The 23,672-nt window shown below is 51.0% G+C and overlaps 1 protein-coding gene and 1 long non-coding RNA gene across 6 annotated transcripts in view; both read left to right on the top strand.

Annotated features, from left to right (window-relative positions):
- The first annotated feature begins 30 nt into the window (after positions 1-30).
- LOC115525813 lies at positions 31-7,844 on the top strand. Its single transcript, XR_003972476.1, has 3 exons — positions 31-426; positions 3,090-3,608; positions 7,783-7,844. It is a non-coding gene; the product is annotated as an uncharacterized LOC115525813 (long non-coding RNA).
- A 3,309-nt stretch (positions 7,845-11,153) lies between these two features.
- Positions 11,154-23,672, top strand: part of UBASH3B (ubiquitin associated and SH3 domain containing B) — a 142,051-nt gene continuing 129,532 nt past the window's right edge. For 2 of the 5 annotated variants that reach the window (XM_032595015.1, XM_032595016.1), the window contains exon 1: positions 11,154-11,675. In XM_032595015.1, coding sequence (XP_032450906.1) covers positions 11,515-11,675 — 161 coding nt within the window. In that variant the 5' untranslated portion in view covers positions 11,154-11,514. The remainder of the gene's footprint in view (positions 11,676-23,672) is intronic. The other 3 variants (XM_032595014.1, XM_030333178.1, XM_030333180.1) reach the window with 3 other exon arrangements.

Consider the following 23,672-nt stretch of genomic DNA (forward strand, 5'->3'; position numbering starts at 1 on the left):
ACCAAACAGCCTGGACCCGTAGGTTCCATCAGTCACGGGGTTCATGGAGATACATGATCTATTGACTACAAATCTATTATCTCTCTAGTTTCAATTACGATTTTAATTGATATTAACCACTTAAGGGTAATTGTAACAGATCCTAGAGCGAGATTCAGATGTCTGCCGGTTCCAACACTTAGGGGCTATGTGACCTTGGGCAAGTTACATGACCTCCCTGAGCCGTAATAGGGTGATCAGTCAATTGCCCATATAGATAGATGTCTGCCTGTCAGTGTTGCTGATGGTCTGAAGTAATAATAGGTGAAAGTCTTAGCTTAAAGCAAGCACTCAACATGTTTGTTCTTTGTCCTCCAAGGATCATCATGAACAGAGTGTTGGAGGGCAGAGAGGCTGGGGAAGGAGCGTGGAAATTGTCAGAAGCAGGTAAGTCTCTGTATTTATTTATTTATTTATTTATTCATTTAATATATGAAATTTATTGTCAAATTGGTTTCCATACAACACCCAGTGCTCATCCCAAAAGATGCCCTCTGCAATGCCCATCACCTCCCCTCCCCTCCCCTCCCCTCCCTCCCACCCCCCCATCAACCCTCAGTTTGTTCTCAGTTTTTAAGAGTCTCTTATGCTTTGGCTCTCTCCCACTCTGCAGGTAAGTCTCTTTAAACAGCGCTCGGCATGTGCCCTGGGCTTTCTGTATACCAACTCATTTCATTCTCAAGGCAATCCCTTGAGGTTAGGTTCTGAGAGGTTACGACTCCGTCTCACTTCTTAACTGCATCTGTTCGGTAACTACTCACGCTCAGGGCCAGTGGGGAGGCCCCCAGGAAGCGCTTGCCAGGTAGTATTGGAAATACACCCACCACGGCCGACTTCCAGCTGCCAATGGTCTAACTCCCAAGGATTCGACAATGGGCTGTGCCCAGCTACCGGAGCTGGCCCTGTCACACCCCCTGCCTGTCTTAACTCTCCACACCACTGTGCTTTCACCTTCCTACCTTTCCTTATGTTCCTCTGAGCATGGTCCCCTGAGAGCCTCGGCATTTGCTGTGCCTTCTGCCTCCAACTCCCTCCGTCCACATCTTCGTTGGGCTGCCTCCTTCCTGTCATTGAGATCTGAGCTGTGAGGTCACCTTCACATAGGTGACCTTCCCTACCTACTTGGGCTAAAGTAGCTCCCCACTCAGTCACTCTTTAGCACATCTACTCATTTACTATCCCCCCCTCCCCCCGCCCCCTGGAATGTAGGCTCCTTGGGAACCAGGACTTTATCTTGTTTATTTCTGTGTCTTCAGCACATAGTAGATGTTCAGTGGATAATTGTTGAATGAATGAATTTGTTCAAGGTCACATGGCTAATAAGGAAGAAAGTAGAAGTCAAACGTAAACCCCATACTCTTGATCTCCCTAACAACATTACCTTATCCTCGAGTAGCTTGTAGAATATCTAGAATACATAATAATTGCACAGCTATAGGCAGCTACAATGCAAAAAGATCTCTCCTTTTTGTTTATTTTTTTTTTAGTTTATTTATTTATTTTGAGAGAGAGAGAGAGCACGAGCAGGGGAGGGACAGAGAGAGGGGGAGAGAGAGAATCCCAAGCAGGCTCCGCACTGTCGGCGCAGACCAGATGTGGGGCTTGAACTCACGAACCAAGAGATCAGGACCTGAGCTGAAACCAAGAGTCGGATGCTTAACAGACTGAGCCACCCAGGCGCCCCTCACAGAGATCTCTTATCTGCTGCCGGTGGGAATAGAAGTTGGTGTAACATGCTAGCGGGCCAGGTTGAAGGACCTAAAGGGGGTCCCACGGAGCCAGCCAAGAGGGTCCCTGGCTGCCGGCAGGATAGAGATCAACACAAGCCAGCAGGAGGTGAAAGCAGAGTTTACTGATGGTGCAGAGAGAGTGCAGGTACAGACAGAGCGTCTGGGAGACTCAGAAAGGAAAGGAGGGACTCTCGTCTATGTCTGGAGTCTGGGGGTTTTATCGAGGACGGCAGTCTGGTGTACATGTCCTCTCGGGCATCCAGGGGCCGGATAGATCAAAGATGAGGGCCCAGGTGTCACTGCTTGAGCCGGGGGGGGGGGGGTCTCGGCATGGAGCTGTGCCGTGCAGGTGGTCTGGAGTACACATACGACAGGTCCTTCTCACCTGGTCCTTCCTCAGATGTTATCTCTTCTAGAGAAATCATTCACTCCTCGTCCCTCACACGGAGCACCTGTACTGTGTGCAGTATGACACGTGTGCGGCGTGGGGGTGGGGGTGCAGGTCCTAGCAAGACGAGACACAGGAAAAGGAGCAGAAAGCAGAGTTTCGTGGAGACCTTCAGTTTCCCTGTCTCCTACCTCCTCTGGGAAACATCCTGGCGGTACCTTCTAAGTTGAAGATGACCCGGCAATTCTTCTAGGGACATACCCAAGAGTAACCCCCCTACACATACAGCTGGAGGCATGTAAACGATGTTCATAGTGGCTGAGTCATAAAAGCAAAGGCTCGTAAATAATCCAAACATGAGCGAACAGGAGAGTGGACAATTACACAGCAGTCAAACCGATGAACTACCCGACATTCGCCAGGGCGGCTGAGCCTCAGGCATATGCTACCGAACAAAAGACAGCGCGCTCCAAAAGATTTCAAATGGCGTGATACCTTTTTGTGATATTAAAACATCTAAAACATTTTAAGTATATATTTCCAGGCACACGTATAGGTTCAATGAGGTTAAATGAGAAGGAAAACAAGGAAATGACGAAAAAACACAGGGCAAAGAGCCTGGGGCATGGGCTGGGGGGGACGGGCTTGTTGGAAGAAGGAGTGGTCATCTGGTAAGACGGGGGTCATTATCAAGGTCCTAACTTGTGCTTTAGGTGAAGGGTTTGTGGGTGATTACTAAACTATTAGAAATGAACTGATAGCCGTTTGCTGCCTCCAGGCGTGATGAGGAAACTGAGGCTCAGAAAGGTTGAGTGACTTGGCCAAGGTCAAACAGCTGGTAAGTGCTGGAGCCGGGATTCCAACCCCGGTCTGTCTGCTACCCACAGGGAAGAGCTAATTCCCTGCTACCTTCTACTCCACCCCATCCCCAGATCGTATTGCAAACCAAATAAAAATCAAGCCCAAATCCATCTGAAAGCTGGATTCACCTGACCCGTAACCTCGGTCTAGGAGCCTCGGCCACTTTGCTTCCCTCGCTGTTCCCCCTTGCAACTGAGGCACCGTGGGTTTCTTGAGAGCAAGAAACTGAGAGCAAGCGGGACACGGACGGCGTGAATGTCCACGGTGAGTCACCTGATGCTGGCGAGGTCGGTGAGGCGGGCCTGGAAGGCACGGAACCACCGGATGAGGACCAGTGGAGGCACTAGGAGACCAGGCGGCGTGGCCTCAGGGAAATGCCAGGCCAATCAAACCAACAGGCCCAACTTACCCTGCGCCCCCTGCAGCACCAGCTGACTGCCCCGGGGCCTGAAAGCTCATCCTCCTGAATCTCTTCGGTTGCTGCCAGGAACTGGTGGTCTCCTTGGCCCCTCCCGGGGAGGGGGGCATCAGTCCCCAGGCTTCAGCCTGAGCCCACGTTTCTGCCCAGTACTTCACTCCTCAGTTGCCAGGTATAGTCTCTTTCTCATTCTCTTTAATAAAGACAGAGGACTGAAAAAAATAAAAACGAACTGATAACAGAGACCAGCTAAATGGCTAAAATTGAGGCATCTGGACCATCGATTGCGATGAATCTAATTCTGCAGTCCTAGATTCTCTCTCTCTCTGCCTTTGCCCCTCTTCCCCGGCTGGCACTCTCTAAAAATGAATGAATGAATGAATGAATGAGCGAACGGGGCACAGGGGTGGCTCAGTCTATTGAGTGTCCAACTCTTGATTTAGGCTCAGGTCATGTTCCCAGGGTCATGGGATTGAGCCCCTAGTCGGGTTCCACTCTGAGTGTGGAGTCTGCTTAAGATTTTCTCCAGGGGCGCCTGGGTGGCTCAGTCGGTTAAGAGGCTGACTTTGACTCAGGTCAGGATCTCGACTGCGGTTCAGGTCATGATCTCATGGTTTGTGGGTTCGAGCCCCGCATCAGGCTCTGTGCTGACAGTTCAGAGCCTGGAGCCTGCTTCAGATTCTGTGTCTTTCTCCTCTGTCCCTCCCCTGCTCGCTCTCTCTCTCTCTCTCTCAAAAATAAACATTAAAAAAAAAAGATTTCTGTCTCGCTCTGCCCCCTCCCCTGCTCGCACACACACTCTCTCTCTCTCAAATAAATAAATAATCCTGCAGACCTAAAAATTGATTAAATGCATTAAATGCAGAAACTACACGTCATGAGAATGGGAAGGTGGGTAGAACACAGGGGAAAAAAAACAGTTTTATTAAGGCCTCAACAACATTAAGCCCTTAGCATGTGGCACCTTGCTTGGTTCTTTTCTTTTCTTTTCTTTTCTTTTCTTTCTTTCTTTCTTCTTTCTTTCTTTCTTTCAATTTTTTTTTTAACGTTTATTTATTTTTGAGACAGAGAGAGACAGAGCATGAACGGGGGAGGGTCAGAGAGAGGGAGACACAGAATCTGAAACAGGCTCCAGGCTCTGAGCTGTCAGCACAGAGCCCGACGTGGGGCTCGAACCCATGAACCGCGAGATCATGACCTGAGCTGAAGTCAGACGCTTAACCGACCAAGCCACCCAGGCACCCCTCTTTTTTTTTTTTTTATTTTTAAGATTTTACTTTTAAGCGATCTCCACACCCAGTGCAGGGCTCAAACCCACAAACTGAGACCAAGAGTCGCATGCCCCACCCACTGAGCCAGCCAGCCAGGCACCCCAGTCCTTTCATCCTCTTGATTCACTTAATTGTCACAAAAACCCTATGAGGGAAGTATTGCTGTTTCCATCCTAAAGATGAGGAAAGGGAAGTAAATTAATTTTCCTACTTTTCCAAGCCTATAACCCTATCCTAGAATGGGACTTATCCTAAGGTGTAACTAACCCCCTTCTAGGATGGTTTGGGGAGAGATGGGGCAGGCGGGGTGGGGGTGGGGGGCCGGGGGTTGGCAGGAAGTGGAACTTTTAATATTTTCATTCCCAGAATGAAGATGCAAGAAATCTTGCTGGCCAGGGTGTGACCCTACCTACGGCTTGCTTGGCATAACAAAATTTTCCCTACGTGTATAGGTCACAAGTCATGTATGTTTATACTGTACTACTAAAAGAACAAAATTCAACTGAGTAAATGTGAAGATCGAATCGGCTTTATTTAACAATTTAGGAACCAGGCAGGATGCCATCTGGCAAGGAGAGAGGAGCACCCAGGAGCTGTGCAAAATGGAAGGATTTTATAGGGAGAACCTGGATGGGACCCGGGGGTTAATTAGCAAAAGAAAAGAAAAGAAAATTCAAGGCCAGGTCATCTTCCCTTAGGGGGAAGGCAGCGAGCGAGGGAGCCAAGCGAGCGAGCGAGCGGTCTTAGGCAGATCACCTCACTAGTGCTGATAAGCATATTCCCAACTGATTGCTTTAAAATTCCACTCTTCAGAGACACTGAAATTGCTATTGGGTTAGGTATTAAATCTTGGTGGGGTTTGGCAAAAGTGACTCCATTTGAGGCCTGTTGTTTCTACTTAACACTACGCTAGGGGCTCTGGGTTAAGCCTCTGACTCTGGATTTTGGCTCAGGTCTGTGGGATCTCATGGTCTGTGGGATCAAGCCCTGCGTCCGGCCTTGCACTGACAGTGTGGAGCCTGTTTGGGATTCTCTCTCTCCCTCTCTCTGCCCCTCTTCCATGAGCTTTCTCGCTCTCTCTTTCTCTCAAAATAAATCAATAAACATAAAAATATATATTATGCATGAACTGGAAAAATATATCTAAAGCCATAAACACAGTCCCACAAAGATTCATGAAAATGTCTTTTATAGACTTTTATTGATTTTTTTAAAATGTTTTTATTTATTTCTGAGACAGAGAGAGACAGAGCATGAGCAGGGAAGGGGCAGAGAGAGAGACACAGAATCAGAAGCAGGCTTCAGGCTCTGAGCTGTCAGCACAGAGCCCGACACGGGGCTCGAACTCACGGACCGTGAGATCATGACCTGAGCTGAAGTCAGATGCTCAACCGACCGAGCAACCCAGGCGCCCCTCTTTTATAGACTTTTAAAGCAAGTTTACATTTTTACAAACAAATACTCAAAAATTTTATCTTGCAACCTACGCTCACTGAATTTTTTAATGGTTAAACACTACTTTTCCAAGTATCTTGGTCCATGACTATTGTTTCCACTCTCTTATTTATTTTTGTAAAATGTTATTTTTAAGTACCCCGAGCCCCCGACATGGGGCTCGAACCCACAACTCTGAGATCCCAGTGGCATGTTCTACTGACTCAGCCAGTCAAGCGCCTCCCCACTCTTTTAAATCAAGGGGAAGCTGGGTTTTTGGGGTTTGCTTTTTGTTTTTTTTTCTTTTGGCCTCTTACCTAGGTTTTTATAGCTATTTAGCTTTATTCTATTTCTTAGAAATAAGATTTCCCCTTTTGCTGCTTTTACAAAAAGGAAGTTGTACGAGAAGAGGGAAAGCCTTTTTTTCACAAACCCTGGGGCAGTGACATTTGGGATGAGGCCTTTGCGAGGAGGAAACACGGACCATGGAGTGTCTCCTAGGAGGATTCCAGAAGGGCACGCTGGCAGCTTTGTTCAGAAGTGGGCAAAAATAAAAAAGAAATTAGACTCCCCCCTCTCTCTTTCTTCCTTTTGCAGTGGAGGGAGGGATCTTAATTTTTCCAATGTGTGAGAAAAATAGAAGCTTTTCGTCAGTGGGCATGATGTTCCAAATTGTGTTTCTGCCTTAGTTTTTCCTACTGTGTGTATGTATGGCTTTGAAGATTAAACAACCCAGCAGGAATTGTAGAAATACTACCATAGACTTTGAATGTGCCTGAACTAAGTCCTAAGGACAAATATAATACTGTGAAATAGTCACCAATCTCTAAGTCTTTACATCTGTTATTGTGCCTCGGGACAGGGTAGGACCGACAGGACCTATTTATTTATTTATTTAGAGAGCACAGTAGGGCAGGGGCAGGGAGAAAGGGAGAGAGAAAATCCCAAGCAGGCTCCACAGGGTCAGCACAGAGCCCAACGTGGGGCTTGAACTCACGAAACTGTGAGATCATGACCTGCACCAAGATCAAGAGTCGGACGCCTTAACCTACTGAGCCACCCAGACGCCCCGTGACATGACTTTTTTAATTTTAGTTTTTCTTTTCTTTCATGGAGGTGTAATCAACACACAACGCAGTGTAAATTTAAGGTAAAGAACATATTGGTTTGATACATTTATAATGCAATGTGTGTGATTCACATGGTAGCATTCTGTCCCGTCACATAATTAGCATTTCTCCTAGTGGGAAAGTCTGTTTCTCTAACATGCTACTTGTGTGGAACATTCTCCCAGCCCACCCCTCTTCCCAGTAACCTCCTCCCCTTGTAACAATTCCACTCCATGCCTCTGTACTTTGCCTTTTACGGGGAAGTTATGGTCTCTCTGAACTAGACTGGGCATTAAACATCAGCTAGTTTAGTGGTTTTCAAGATGTTTTTTGATCCTCTCCACGATCTTCCCACGGAAAACCTTACATGAAATGCCCGTGATCCAAAGCTGACAAAGTGTACCCACTCTGAGAAGAGGATGTCATGCTTCACCCACACAACCCCAACAACCCCTGTCCCTAAAGGGTCCCTGAGGGTCCCTGGGCAAAGTCCAAGGGATCCCCAACCTAAGCCAACACGCTTATTTGGCAGGTGAGGAAGCTGAAGCCCCGAGACGGGCAGAGAACATATCAAAGTCACAGCCAACACCTCGGCATCCTGATTCCCAGCTCTGGAGCCCACCCGTCCTCTCCTTTCTTTCCTTACCACACAGTTCCAAAGTCTTCTGGCCAAGAGGAATCCCCTTGAAGTCTGGGGGCTAAAATCATTCCCAGTGATTCAAAAACTGCCTTCAGTTGCCAAAGCAACATTTCCAACCCTCGGGACTGGAAACAGTCTGCAGTCACTTGACCGTTCCTCAAGGACAGAGAGAAGAAGAAAAAGACATAAGACGGGCTTCTGAACTTGGGAGTACAGTTAATATAATGATATGGACACATATAAAGCTTCCCCTAGCTTTTCAAAGTTAACACAATCGAAACACGATGCACCCTCATTGCCAGCCCTCTGTCCTGTGCAGACAAATGACATCAGTCCTAAATATAAGGAGCACTGGAACCGTGCTGAAGAAGGGCGAGGAAACGAGTCTGGGATTTCTGTCAAAGTGCTCCAGACAAAACAGTTCCCATCTAAGGAGTCTGGTTTTCCATAGTGATTTTTCCAGGCTACCTACAACTATGTTTACACCCAACATTTCCTCGCACAGTCTGCCTACAGGCAGGGAGCAAGACAATTCAATTTTGCTGGAGAAACAGAGACCCAGCAATTTTGTGCCGGGGGCATTGGACGAGTCAGAAAGGTAATGCGGTTATTTCAATGGTTGACATCTCTTCATCATCATAACGACGGCAGTAAGGGGTCGTTTGGACGAGTTTTAAGAGTTCAAATCCTGGGGCGCCTGGGTGGCGCAGTCGGTTAAGCGTCCGACTTCAGCCAGGTCACGATCTCGCGGTCCGTGAGTTCGAGCCCCGCGTCAGGCTCTGGGCTGACGGCTCAGAGCCTGGAGCCTGTTTCCGATTCTGTGTCTCCCTCTCTCTCTGCCCCTCCCCCCGTTCATGCTCTGTCTCTCTCTGTCCCAAAAATAAATAAACGTTGAAAAAAAATTAAAAAAAAAAAAAAAGAGTTCAAATCCTGGCTCTCCCATTTATTAGCCATGTGACCTTGGACAAGATACTTGACCTCCGTCTGCTTCCACATCTTCATGTGTAAAGTGGCCAGTGATAATATGGCAGTTCCTATTTCAATGTCTCGTCAAGGGATTAAATGAGTAAGTTGTATATGTAAGAAACGAAGAAGAACACTGGCAGATAGTAAGTTCTCAATACATTTGAGTTACTATTTGTTTGTATTGTAATATTTGTATATATTTGTAATATTGTATATTATTTGTTTGTTATGCTTCTGGTTTACAAAATGCTTCCACAGACATTGTTATCTCTTGACTAGCCTCCAGGTCATTTGACTCTCAGCCCAGGTATTTGGAAGAAATTCAGAATATTGGGTAAGGTCCAGCATCCTTTACTGATCCCTCCCCCACCCCCACCACCAGGAGGCTAGTCTATTAGGTATGATTTTCTCAGCCCAGTCCTGTCTTTTTGCTCCGTGCTCTGAGCAAGTGCTCTGCAAGGCTTTGGGACACTTCCTCTGCTCTGGCAGAAGCTCTCACCCTGGGAAGTATGAACTCTCCCGCACCCCTTACACAGGCAGAAGGCAGAATTATGCACATTGTTGACGGAGCCCCAGTAGTCTTTATCTCCCCACTTCTAGCACCACTGGACATTCTTTAGAAAAGCAGTTCTGGCCCAAGAGAATTAAGCTGTGTCATTTCCCCTGCTGAAACCTTTAGACGTCTTATAAAGCAGCAGCAAAAAACAGTTTCGCGAGCGCTGGTCACCAACCCCCCCCCCCCCCACACACACACACTCCAGGCAGGGAAAGGAGCTGATATTTTTGGAGAACCCTCATGCATGTAAGGCTAGGTTACTAGGATGCACACAGATAAGGGCAGGGGGCTGTGGAGGGCAGAAGCAATTTATCCAGCCGCCACAGTGGATAAAAGCTTTCATTATGCCCTTACCAGCACTATGATCTTCCTCAACTTTGCTGAGCTGAGTTTTGTCATCTGTAAACTGGGATAACCATTGTACACACCCCATAGGGTCATAAACATTCAAAGAGTCAATTCATTTCATATGCGTAGCACAATGACTGACATAAAATAGTCCAATAAATGTTAGGTTCATTATTATTGCGCAAAAAAAGAGCAGCTAGGGTTTTACTCTGTGCCTTTTCCATGAAATCAAGTGGGGCTCTTGTCCTTGACGGAGGACGATAAGTTTGTCTCCAAATGAAAGAGCTTTAACCCCCAAGCCAAGTTCAGGGTGTGGGGGATGGGGTGGGGTGGGTATGGTTAGGACTCCCACCTTTGGGCGCCTGGGGGGCTCAGTCGTTTAAGCATCTGACTTTTGGCTCAGGTCATGATCTCATGGTTTGTGAGTTGGAGTCCCACATTGGATGAGCCCTGCTTGTCTCTCTCCTTCTCTCTCTGCCCCTGGTGGGATTCTCTCTCTGTCTGCCACTTGCTCACTTGTGCCCTTTCTCTCTCTCTCTCTCTAAATAAATAAATAAATAAATAAATTTATTTTTAAAGAAGACTCCCAACTTCTTTGAGGTGAGAGTAGTTTTATCCAACCTATGATACACATTCACTTACATGTCACCACTGAGCAATGATCAGCTACTCTTTCCTTGAATCCTTGACAGGGTGCTCATTCCCTAACGAAAACCCACCCATTTCCAGCCTGAACACCTTTTATAATTAGAAAGTGTTCTTTCTCTGTTCCTTCTCCCTCCACCTCCCCCTCCACTTCCCACTTTCCCTGTCCTTCTCCTTCCTCCTTTCATCTTCCCCTTTCTCTTCTTCTTCCCACTCAGTCCTCTCCCTCTCCCTCTCCCCTCCCAGGCCCGAGAGCCTGAGGTCCCTGAAGTCACTATTTCAGTCCTGGAGAGCACGGTAGGTCTTCAGTGTGGCCACTTGGCCACCTGCTGGGAACTTGGTCGCCAGTGGCCACGACAATCCTCTGGATTTTGTAGGGTCTTTCGGAAGCAAAACCTTTTATCTGGGCCTACAGGGCTTGGCCTTCTGGTTCATTAATACCATCCATCAGTTGGCCCAATTTCCATTATTAACCCATCTACAACCGCAGGAACCACATGAAAGTTGACACGGCCCGAGCTGGTATCTGGAGGCCCAGCTGGCTCTATGTGCAAGTCATGGAGAAGACTGGGGCCTGGGGAGCGACTCCCCGGAACCCACGCACACGGGCGGCCCTCTTTGGTTCGAATCCGCCGCCTTGGCCGCACCCGGACGCGGCAGCCCGCGCCCGGCCCGGAGCAGCCTCGGGCGGCGCTGTGGCTTTAAGAGAGGGGCGGGGCCCCGGTGCTGGCAAGGCAGGGCCGGCCCACCGGGCTCCTTTTTCCTTTTTGATCCATTCAAAAATTACTCATTGCAAATTCCCGGACTGCCGGGAGCGGAGAAGGAAGGGGGCGGAGGAGAGAGGGCTGCTGCGGGCGCCGCGCTGGGGGGCACCCAGGGGCCCGAGCAGCTGACGGCTGGTCCGGCCCCAGCAGCCCGCGGGCCGCTCCGGCTCCGGTGGCCTCACCAGGAAGCGTCAGTCTCGACTCTGGGGAAGCTCCGAGCGCCGCCTCCGCCGCCGCCGCCGCCGCCGCCTCCCGCCCAGCGCCGGGTCCCCGACCCCCCTCCCCTGCTCCCTCCCGGACGCTCGGGCTCGGGCGCCTTCCCCGGCGATGGCTGGCCGCTGAGCCATGGCTCAGTACGGCCACCCCGGCCCGCTCGGCATGGCTGCGAGAGAGGAGCTGTACAGCAAAGTCACCCCGCGGAGGAGCCGCCAGCAGCGCCCGGGCACCATCAAGCATGGATCGGCGCTGGACGTGCTGCTCTCCATGGGCTTCCCCAGAGCCCGCGCGTAAGTGGCGGGGCTCGCGCCCCTCGCGCCCCACGCGGCCGGCCCTCGGCTTCGCTCCGGCTCGCCTCCCCGCGCCTGCCGGACGGGCGGCGCGCTCCCCCGCTGCCCACCACCTGCTGGGGCAGCACGGGCGCGCGGGCGGCCCGGGACTCGGCCCCTCCCGGCGCGGGAGCGGGCGGGGGCGCCTGCTTGCGGCGCCCAAGGTGAGGCACGCCTACGGGGTCGCGTCCCAGGTGCCGTGCCCTGCGGCCGGCCCCCGCGGTGGGGTGAGCCCGTCCGTGGCGGGCTCCCCGAGGTCTGCAGCGCCGGGCCCCCGGGGAGGCGGGGCCCCGCCGAGGATCCCATCCCGAGCGCTGGGCTGGCTTAGGATCCTCCGGTGGCTGGGAAAAGGCGAAGGCACCGGCGGGGCGGAGGGGCCGGCGCTCTTACTGCGGTGCCTTCCAGCTCCGGATGTCGCTCCCCGGGTCGGTCTCCCTGCGGAGTAGGAGGAGCGGGGACGTGGGTGTCGCTGCGTGTTCATTGATAGGGAGGATGGAATAGGAAGGAGAAGCGATTCCTCCTGGGGACCTGGGTTCTCGTCAGTGGTGACGGCAGCGCGGAAATCTGTGGGTGCCTGAGAGTAAGGAGGGGAGCTGTCCTCCCTCATCCTGCTTCCCCTCGGAGGGTGGGGTAGGGAAGGGCCGAGGGAGCGCAGGTGGCTGTTCCTGCAGTCCGCCGGGAAGAGGCCCGGCCGCTTGCTTGCACGAGGCGGCAGCAGCAGCAGCAGCAGCAGCAGCAGCAGGGGCCTTAAGCCTGTCGACTAAGACCGTGGGGCTGGAACCCTGCCTAGGAGGAAGCCAAGGCCGGGTGGCCGGGCCAGGGCCCTTCTCCCTTGGTTAATTTCTGGAGGGCAGATTTCTTAGGTGGGGACACAAGGCCTGCCATCCTGTGGAGGCGCTGCTTCTTTGAATGACATCACCTAAACGGGAGAGTTGGGCAAACTTTATCGGAAAGGGCCAAGTTAAGGACAAAAAAATTTTCTCCCCCCTTTTCTTCGGTTGGTAAGTCTAGGTTACCCTTCCCCAGCCCCTGGGCGGATCTTGCTTCCTCTGTTCTTTGCTAACTTGGCTGCAATCTCCTAACCAAAGCAGACCCCTGGTTTTATCGTTCCGCCCCGCCCCGCTGGGACTGGTTGGAGTGGCCTTGGAAACTCAGGAGGTGGACTCAGGTGTTTGCCCGGGGTTGACTTCCAAAGCAGTGGGACTCCGCTTCCCGATGCCAGCGTTACAGGGAGAAAGTGTGGTGGGTTCTGCAGGGCTGCGTCAGGCGTGGATGTTATGTTGCCACTTAGGTCCTTACTATGGGTGATGTGTGTGCCTCCCTCTCCTTAAGCGAGGGAGGTAGGGGCTGGAAAATCAGCTGGGCAATGCTGCACGATGAGCGCCGTCTTGGGCATCTGCCTTTTTGGAAGCGAGGCCAGCAGTAAGGACCTAAATTGCTTCATTAAGGCAAGAAATGCTTAACTGCACTCAGACTGTCCTGTTGGCTCTTCAAACCCACTTGCCAGCGGCGTCTTTTCTCCTGCACTGGGTCCAGGAGGCCTTGCCCATGTCCTGACAGATGAGGATGATGGTCTAATTGTGGCTGGCCGAATTCCTGAGACCTCCTAATAGCTAGCATTTATTGAGTACTTACTGTGTACTGTTCTAAGCCCTTTACTTTAAGTAACCACGTATCCTTCCAGCAACGCGATGAGAAAGGTAATTCGTACGCCTGTTGTGCGCATTCGGAGACAGGTTTACAGAAGTTACGTAGCTTGCTTAAAGTCACAACACTAAGCAGTAAAGCTGGCCTGCAAACCCGGAGTATGTCTGCTTGACCTCACATCCAGAGCCAGTATGTAATGCCTTAATGCGGGTAAAACGCTTAGGGCAGTGCCCTGGAGCCTAGTGGGTAATTATTAAATGTCAGCTCCGGTATTAGTTTCTGTGGCTGCTATAACAAATAACCACAAATTCGCAGGCTGGAGCCAACGCAAATTGATTTTCTCCTAGTTCTGGAGGCGAGAAGCCCTAAATCTGTGTCACTGGCTGCAATCAAAGTATCAGCAGGGCCGTGCCTCCTCTGGAAGGTTCCAGGGGAGAATCCATCCCTTGCCTCACCCAAGCCTTTGTGGCTGCTGGCAGGTTTTGGCTTGTGGGTGCATCACTCTCATCTCTGCCTGCGCGGCCACATCGCCGTTCTTTGTGGCTCGAGTCTCCCTCTGCCCCTTTCCTATAAGGACCTTGTGATTGCTTTTAGGGCCCCTCCAGGTAATTCAGGATAGCCTTCCCATCTCAGGATCCTTAATCACATCCGCAAAAGCTTTTTTTTTTTTTTTTTAATTTTTACCATCAGGCAATGCTTACAGTTCCCGGGATACAGACTTGTCTGTCTTTTGGGGAGCCATTCTTCAGCCGATCACAGCTATTATTATTATTATGACTAGCACTGCCTGCCTCTCTTTGCTGAAAGGGGGGCCAAGTGGGTCCTCATGAGGCAGCCTGGGCTGGAAGGAGGTTGGCTTTGCCATTCTGTCTCCCCATCGGATTCCCTGCCTGGGGGGTGGGGTGGGGGCAGAGCCCATGGCTGTCACCTGACCTGGTTTTACTCTCCCTGGGCTGCCAGGCCAAGAAGAAAGAGAGCTGGGGCATCGGGCTTAGCTTCTGAGAAGCCTCCTTCTCGGGCCTTAAGGCTGGAGGCAGCAGCACGATGACATCGCAAGCAGGAGGGAGCAGTGATGGTTTCCTGGGCTCTGGGAGACTTGGCTATGATGCCTCAGGAAGGGATGAGACCAGTGTCTGGAACGTGGCCCTTTGGAGAGAATGGTGGTGGCCCAGAGAAACGGCTCTGGTTTCCCTGTGGGTGTCCCTGGGTCTGCTGTCTTGCAGCAGCAGAAAGGGACCTTCCACGGAGCTCTGGGTGGGTGGGCAGAGAGCTCAGGCCGGCAAGGCCCAGGTCCTATTCCAGCCTGTGCTGTGGTCTTGGGTAAGTCACTTAACTCCTCAGGGCCTCACTGGCTCCCTCTGGGGGGAACAGGATTAATCAGCGCATGCTTATTAGGTGCCTACAAGGGAGAGGAGTGCTGAGCCAGCAGGGTGACCTCAGGGTATGTTCCTTCTAGCTCATCACTTCCCTGGAGCTGCGCTAGGATTTTTCCATCCCACCCTATTACCTTCGGTCCATCAACACTGCTGTAGAAAGACCTGCCAAATGGAGGATTAAGAAGTAGCAATTTTTCCGGTGTCTGTACGTGTGTGCGCGTGTGTGCGTGCGTGTGTGTGTGTGTGTGTGTGTGTGTGTGAGAGAGAGAGAGAGAGAGAGAGAGAGAGGGAGAGAGAGAGAGAGAGAGGGAGGGAGGGAGTGCACAACGTAAGGAGGTGTTAGGAAGGCCTCAGGAAGGAAGACTTTAAGGGGCCAGAATGGCCAATCCCTTCCTTTTTTTTTTCTTTTTCTTTTTCTTTTTCTTTTCCTTTTTCTTTTTCCTTTTCCTTTCTATGCCTATTAGCTCTTCTAAAAGTTTCTGTTCCAGAAGTTCTAAAAATAAAGGTCCAGCTTGGTCAAGGCTAGAGCAGGTTTAGTGGGAAGGAAAGAGAAGAGCCTGCCGAGCCAAGGAGGAGGGTGCCTAGGGGTCAGGAGAGAAGGCAGCGGGACAGGCGCTCTGATGGGGTTTGTTGCTTTGCTACTTGATTTCATACCATCCGCTCCTGGCCTCTGTGGTTGGTGGGGGTGGGGGGGGGGTGGGGCTCTTATCTCTTATCTCTTCTGCAGCTTGAGGCCAACTGTGGGAGCTTCACCAAACCATTGAGTTTGAGGAGTCTTTGCTGACCCAACGCTGACCTTTTGTTTTGTTTTGGTTGGGTTTGTTTGAGGCTGCCGGTGGCTAGAAGTCTGTCTCTAGCAAATGACTCTAATTTTTGCTAAGGATGGAAAGATACAGTCTTGCAAAAGGATGGGGTGGGGTGGGGCGGGGTGGGGGGGTGGGCAGGGAATCCGGGGCCCATGTGCAGGTCCCGCTTCTGACACAGAAAGCTTCTAGGTTTTCCATTTTCCTCAATATCCCGATCAGCTTCCGGGCACAGCAACACCTAGCCTGTGTGAGTCACGGGCAGGAAAGGATCTCGAATTACTTAAAAATATAATGTGGACGCCAGACAGGATTATGGTATTGTTGTGTTGGGTTGGAAGAAACGGAGGTAAGGTGCTTGCTGGTTGAGGTCTCCAGCGAAGATGGTCATGTGCCGTTAGGTCGACCTTTTTTCCTATGAAGCATATTTGAACGATGCCTAGTTGAAGAGCAGGACGGTAGAAGAAGGAACTTTCCTTGGGACGGTAAGCTGCATTCGCTATGCCTCGCTGCGCAAAGAGAAAACACCCTCAGAGCTGGCTGTGCGTGCAACTGAGAGGCACCTTGCAGAGCCCATGAATTAAAGTATCCAGCTTCTCCGGCCTTCTCTAGCTTACCTGGTGGTTGACCTTAGATCCTCTGAAAGTGCTTGGTTAACTCAGCATCCCTGAGTTGTGGCCACTTCTGGGAAGGGACCTTGGGGAGAGAGAGAAGACAAACCCCGACCCACCTGGGGGTGAGAGGATCTTTCTTATAGGTGGGCGAGGCAAAGAATTCTCGAAGCTACCCGGCTAGACCGCGCATTCATCCGACACTCCTCTACGTCTGTGTGTTATTTTGCAGTTGAAAAAATTACTCTCACGGGCACCAAATTGCCCTCTTGATTAGCATGGCAGTCTTGTGAGGTAAAGCACACGATTAAAGGCTCGTTTTATTTTATTTATTTATTTATTTATTTATTTATTTATTTATTTATTTATTTACTTTTGAGAGAGAGAACAGAGTACGAGCGGGGGAGGGGCAGAGAGAGGGAGACGCAATCCGAAGCAGGCTCCAGGCTCTGAGCTGTCAGCACAGAGCCCGACGCGGGGCTCGAACTCAACCACCCTGCGATCAAGAGTCGAACGCTTCACCGACCGAGCCACTCAGGTGGCCCCAAAGGGAGGGGACTTCAACACGCATTTTTATTTTTAATTTTATTGAGGTAAAATGTATGTACCTGAAATGAAATCTATCGAAGGATCGATCAGCTTTGACATATGAACACCCCCGTGGGATCACCGCCGTAAGACACAGCACTTGCCTGTCACCCCTGAAAGTTCCCTTGCGCCTCTTTCCAGTCAGTTTCTTCTCCACCCTATCCCTGGGGAACTGGTCTGCTTTCTGTCACTGCAGATTAGCTTGCATCTTCTAGACCTGCATGGACGCAGAATCCTCCAGTGTGTATACTCTTATGCCTGCCTGGCTTCTTCCCTTCAGCCTCATATTTTTGAGATTCTTCCGTGATGTTGCGTGAATCAGTAGTTCATCTCCTGTTGTCGCTGGTAGGTCTTGAGGTCTTTGAATTTGCTGCTAACGTAAGTATAACCCCTTGGGTTCCACTTTCTGTGGAAGTTCCGTGACGCCCTAATAATATGACCTTAGATTTTTCGACCACCTTAGGGATGGCCGGGCAGCTTTATATACGTAATCACTCTCAAGTCTCAGACGTTGGATGGTTTCATGAGAAGACTGAGGTTCAGGAGATTCAGTGCCACAAAGAGCAAAGAGCACCATGCTTTGGGACTCTTTCCCCTGGTTTTTGTCACCACCTGCCCCCTGCCCTCCGCTGCCTCAAACTCTGGCTGCTTTTCACGCGGTGGGCGCTAATTAGTTCTCAGAGCTAAAGGCTTGCCTTTTCAGAGAAGCAATAAACCTAGGGAGTCCTGGGTCCCCTGCCATCTCCACTCTGGCCGGTGACAGTGATGGTGGAGGTGTCGGCGTCCCCCTGATCCCAGCAGGCACCCGACGCGTGTGTGCTTGTGACAGGGCGCCCCTCTACTTGGGCAGCCGGGAACTGGACAGACCCCATCATCATCTGCCTCATACACCGACGTGTCAACCGTGGCCGTTCAGACAGCCGGGAGACCTGGGGGCCGGCCGTCCAGCGTGCAATGCTTCCGTCTCCTCGTCTGTAAAGTGTTGACAATAACACACGTACCTTGAAGGGCTGTTGGGAAAGGCTGAGGGTGCCATTCTGTGCCAACAGTCCCGGCGCATGTGGCACTCAGTGAGCCTTGGGTGCAGACACAGGCGTCACGGCCACTCCAGCGGTGATCTTATCCTGCACGGCTCCTTTGTGGCCACCGCGTTTCATCTCCTCGCGCCTCACTGAGCCGTGGGCCTAAAGAAGTGAGTCGGGGGTAGAGCCTATGCCATTCCTCGGTACTCGGGTTCTGTTCTCCCTGCACCTCTGTCCGCAGAGCGCCCTGAGGGGTGCCAGGCAGAGCAGAAGCAGATCTGGAGCCGAGCCAGTGCTGCCCGAGCTGCTGGCTATCATAAATGGCCCGGGTTGGGGATTTGTAGGAGTGCCATATGGTTGGCTTCTGATTCGTCTCAAATGGAATCAGACTGTAGCCCTGGAGAGAGGGGCAGAGAAAAGCTCATTCAAGAACGGTTTCTCTGCACTGTGATGGGCACAGTCCCGGCGGAACTGGGTGGCCTCTGGAGAGCGAGACACTTGTGGTCCCCACCGGGACCGACAGCTCTTGTCTTCTTCATTGGAGGAATTTCCCAGGGGGCACTGGGTGTCACCCAGAGGCTTATGGGACAACGTCCCTGGAGGGTGGGTGCATAGGTGTGGCAGACCTTCTGTCAGGTGCTCAGGGTCATGTGATAGGAGGGCTCCTGTCTTGTTGGTCCCTCTGGCCAACAGCCCCCCCATTTTCCTGGCGACTTTGCAGGCGTGTTCCTTGCCATCTACTGTTTATGGGGAGGAGGCCTATTAACAAATGCCTCAGACGAGCATCCAGAAATCGCCTGAGCTCTTACTATGTGCGCAGCATCCTGGTAAACTCCGTGCGGTTCTCAGGAGGGGAAGATGAATGCCAAGTTTCACCACCTGGCCCTCTGAAGTCGGCTGTCAGAGGCAGCCTGGAACTCTCTCTCTAGCTGACTGCCATCCTCCACAGTGGCCCCCCTGTGCATCCTCCTGAGGGCCTGGGTGATAGTCTGAAGGCTCTGTACTCCGCTCACACCCCACTGGTAGCCCAGTGGTCGCATAAAGCAAATTCAGTTTACCTTTCTGTCAGACCCTGGCTTTGCACTCTCGCTCCGCTCTCATTTTTTGGCCATGTGGCTTCACACCCAGCCTTTTCCTTCTCCGGGCCTCAGACTTGCCAACTGCAAAAGGGGTCGAAGTCAACCACACCTGAGGCGTTCTGGTGACGCGAGGGTGACACGGACAGGTGTCTCTGGGCAGCACGAGGATGTTTTCACCGCCTCTTGTGTGCTTGTCTGTTCCAGAGTATTTGGCTTCTCCGTGTCTGTTTTATTTTTCCGGTGCTTTGCCGTCAAATTCTTCTCTTCTCCCTTCAGAGAAAACGGTTCAGGACTGACAACTGAAATTCTGGAGAGTAAACAAACGGGAAGAAAGAATGATAGGAGGTAATTACAACGAGCGGGGAGGGGGGCGTCATTTAAGTAGTACACAATAGTGTAATTTTCAAATTGGCACATGATGTGCTCTCTTGCAAAAACACAAGGAAAGTGCTGGTTAACTGAGAGAGGAGGTTGGTGCCTGGAGCCCAGCCCCTGGGGGAAACAAATTGCCCACGGGCACCTTTTTAATCAAAGGGGCATCTCCCCGTCTGGAAGGCACCAGCTGTTGGTGTAACAACAGTTCCCGTTGTGTTCGGCTGCCCCAGTGGAAGCGTGAACGCTCTTGTACATAAAGCAGCCGTGGCAATGAACCCCGCCAGGGACGAGGGCCGTCGCCACCCACAGCGGGAAGCTGAAAGGAACGCCACCAGAGCAGCTCACAGCAGCCCGGAAAATGCCAAGGGGACGCGGACAGCACAGATGGCCAGAGGCAGCCGAACGGTTCAGACTTCTCTTTGCGTTTTGTTGGATAAACCTTCTCTCGGAATCAGGTAGCCGGCTTGTTTAGAATCCCGCTTCCGTGTTGGCCGTGCCTCGTTCCAAAATATTTATAGTGAGCCTTCCCTCTCCAAATGTTCGGTCTCTTATCTCGGGTAGGAAACGCTTACAGGGCAGGGAAGAAATGTGCCTCCAATGGCTGCTTGTGTATCCAGTCTATTTAAACACAGACAAACACACTCAGAACCGTACGGAACAGCCGGAATTCTGAACCAGTGGTGTCTCGTGCGTCGGACCGTAACCATCCTGTCCTTGAATCGACTGCGGGGACCCGTCATTTCTTTGCTCTCTGCCTAAGCAGATCGCACCCACCCTGGAGAACTAGTTCAATCACAAATACGTCCGGCGTCTCTTCCCTGGCCTGTCCCTTCCCTGCCCTCCCGGCCTCCCTTCTTCTCTCCTCTCTCTTTTCTTTTCTGGCCCCTTCTCCCTCCAGGCTTATTGAACTTTACTCTCTGCGAGGCAAGCAGGGAAGAGAGGGGCACGATGCCTACTTTACCCGGCCTCTTAACGAATGAAATCTTGAAGAACAAGACAGGGGAAAGGAAAGCCCGGACAAATACCATATGGTTTTACATATAGGTGGAATCTAAAAAACAAAACGAATGAATCAAACCAACAAAAGGCAGAAACAGGCCCCCAAATACGGAGACGAAACTGATGGTTGCCGAAGGTGGGGGAGTGGGCAACACGGGTGAAGGGGAGGGGGAGATCTAGGCGTCCAGGTGTGGAATGAATAAGTCACAGGAATGAAGGGCCCAGCGTAGGGAGTACGTCAGTGGTACCGTAATAGAGCTTTCTGGTGACTGACGGTAGCCACACTTGCCGTGAGCACAGCGTTACATATCGTCTTGCCAAATCCCTTTGCTGTACACCCGAAATTAATACAACATTGTGTGTCAACTCTACTTCAACAAAACTTAAAAAAAACAAACAAAAACATTGCAGGTGTTATCTCCATCAAGTGTCTCGTAATGCCCGTCAAAAAGAATTTTTTTTTTTTAGTTTTTTTTTAAATTAAAAAAAAAAAATGCTTATTTTCTTTTTGAGAGGTGGGGGAGGAGCAGAGAGAGAGGCACAGAGGATCCGAAGCGGGCTTTGTGCTGACAGCAGAGAGCCCGATGCGGGGCTCGAACCCCCGAACCGTGCGATCGTGACCTGAGCCGAAGTCGGAGGCTTGACTGACTGAGCCACCCGGGCGCCCCAGTGCCAATTTTGTTTTTTAAATGTATATGCACTTTATTACGTATTTGTGGGCAACTATGATAACCTGTGATAACAGGAGTTGGGGGTACAGAGGATCATTATATATAATCTCTGCCCTCAAGGAACTGGCAGTCTAGTGCGGAAGATAGAAAATTATGATAAGATGTGGTCCATGTGCTGCAAGAGATAGATGCAGTGTGTATGTGAGAGGAAGAGGGTGCTGTAACCAGACAGGAAGACCTGAGGTAAACTCAAGGTGTGAACAGAATGGCCGCAGCACCCTTCAGTGTGAGAGGGGGGGAGTTTGGGAAGATGAGTAGACCGTTTGAATGATTTCATATTGTACCACAAGGGAAGATAAGATTTTAATTTAAACTTGAGTTTCTTGACTCACTCTGCTCATGACTCTCCCGCCTTCTCCCCCGCTGTTACTATCTACCTTGGAAAGAGAAGGAGACATTTTGGCTACCAAGAGACACGGCTGGCCCATAGCTGGGCCTGAGCTGAGGTTGAATGTTATTTCACTCACTCTTCCACTGACATTTACCGAGTGCCTCCTTCCTGTATGCCAGGAACTTGTTAGGGATGTGACGGTTGTCTTTCTTCTCCAAGAGCTCAACCTTCCTCGAGAGAGAAAGACGTGGAAACACTAATTGTGATATAGCAATATGATTAGTGCTGTGGTTGAGATTTGAAATAAGCCCTGTGGGACCACAGAAAAAAACAATTAGTGTAACTGAAGAAGGTTTTGAGGAAAGCAGAGGAGGTGATCATTAAGGCAGACCTTAAACAATGAGTAGAGATTTTTCTGGGCATGAGGAGAGGACGCATTTCAGTCAGAGGGAACAGCTTGACTTCAGAGCAAGGCACCCCGGGGCTGGGATTGGTGGGAAGGAGACAGAGAAGTAGTGAGAGGTGAGGTGGAAAAATGCGCTGGGGCCGGATTGTTTTCTGGAGGTTGTGGGAAATAAAGTCTTAAAGCGAGAAGGCGGTGGAAAGAATGGAACAGAGCAGAGCAGCACTACACATGCAATCCAGTTGGAAGGTGCCTGCAATGGTCCCAGCGGACGATTCATAGGACTCGGATTGAGATTACAAGAGCCAGATTCTAGAGATATTTTTGAAATGGAATCGACAGGATTTATGATCCATTGGATGTGAGGAGGAGGGGCAGCGGAAAGGTAGCCGAAGATTTTGAGCTTGGCAAATTGGAAAGGTGGAAACATTACCAACCAAGTTAGGACACACAGAAGGTTGGGTGACCCAGAGGATGCGATGATGTACTCTGGGACACGTTAGAGGTGCTGTGAACACATAGATCAGGAAAGAGGGATCTGGAGTTCCGAGGGGAGGTCGGGCTGGGAACTGATGGGAGCAGAAAGCAGCTGTAAAGAACACGCAGAGAGCAAAGAAGAGGAAAGGAGCCAACCCCCAAGGATAGAATTGCGGGGACCAGCTGGTGGGTAGGGAAGAAAGAAGGTGAAGGAGGCTAAGAGGAATGGTTCAAGAGGCAGGAAAAGAACGAAATGACAGGTGTCCTGGAAGAGGACAGGGGAGAAGAGACTTTCATGAAAAAGATTGAGGTCCACAAAATGTTCCATTCCCTCTGCACTTCCAAAGTGAGTAAAGTTGTTGGTGGTGGGGGAGGTGTTCCCAGACGAAGATTCCAAAGCCTCTCTGTGGGGTTTCTGGCAATCCTCTCCAGCATCCCCAGACTTCCTGAGGATCAGACCCCTGGGATACCGCCCTGCTCTCTGAGAACTCTTTCCTCGGACGGCTGGAGTCTTCTTTCTGGAATTGAGGCCGCTGACTGGGATCTAACCGTGAATGGACAGATTATCTGGAATCTCTGGTGTAAGAATCATCTCCCCTTTGGATTCCCTCACCACTAGAGATTTCACCTGCTCCCCCATCCATATCTCAGAACCCTGCCTCCACCCATCCATATCTGAACTCACCTGTCCTCACTGGAAACCAGGCCAAGGTCACCTGATTCTCCTTGCCGGAGTGACCCTTCATTCATTTCAGTCTTTCCCGGTGGTTACTGCATGCCCGCCAATGCCCTAAGGACTGTGGCGAAAGCAGTGAGAAACCTTCTCAGTTCCTCCTCTCTTTGGTCTCCGGATGGTGAGATCTCAGCCTGCCATGCGCTCAGCTCATTTTCTGTAATTTCCTCTCTCCAGTAAGCACCTGTTACTACCATCTCTGCATCAGAAATAGCTCTTCGAGGAAGGCTGGGGATCTGTGCTCCGTCTGTAAGACATCAAGGCTCATGAGGTGGCCGGTGGTCAGGGACTGGAGCAGCCTCCGTGTCCCCAAGAGAAGGTGTTGTCCAGTCTCCTAAGTCATTGCAAGCTGGCTCGCACACATGGGTCTGCCTGCCCTCCCCTACAACCCGGAGACGAGCGGGGATGTGTGGCCCCTGAACGGATGACGGCTTTATGGGGTGCTCAGGAAGGAAATGCTGGAGGAAAGAAGAGGGAGAGGGAACCAAGAGAAGATCTTGAAATGGGGGCACCTGAATCAAGGTTGGAGAGAGTGCTTTTACTCCAAAGAAAAGGAAGTTATAGTTTACATGGTAGGTTTTACGTTGAATTTCTCAGAGTCGGTAGGCATGGACGACGTAGAGAACAGAAGATATAGTTTTAAGTTTCGGTGGTTTGGCGAGCGGTGGTTCTTCATGGGTCGCCAAAGAATGTGAAAATGAACAGCGTCGTGAACACAATACTTTGTGAAAGCTACAGATAACAGAAGGTGTAGGTCGACACAGGTGTTCAAGAGACGTCCGT

This window comes from Lynx canadensis, chromosome D1 (genome assembly GCF_007474595.2).
Source record: "Lynx canadensis isolate LIC74 chromosome D1, mLynCan4.pri.v2, whole genome shotgun sequence".
In the NCBI taxonomy this organism is placed as follows: domain Eukaryota; kingdom Metazoa; phylum Chordata; class Mammalia; order Carnivora; family Felidae; genus Lynx; species Lynx canadensis.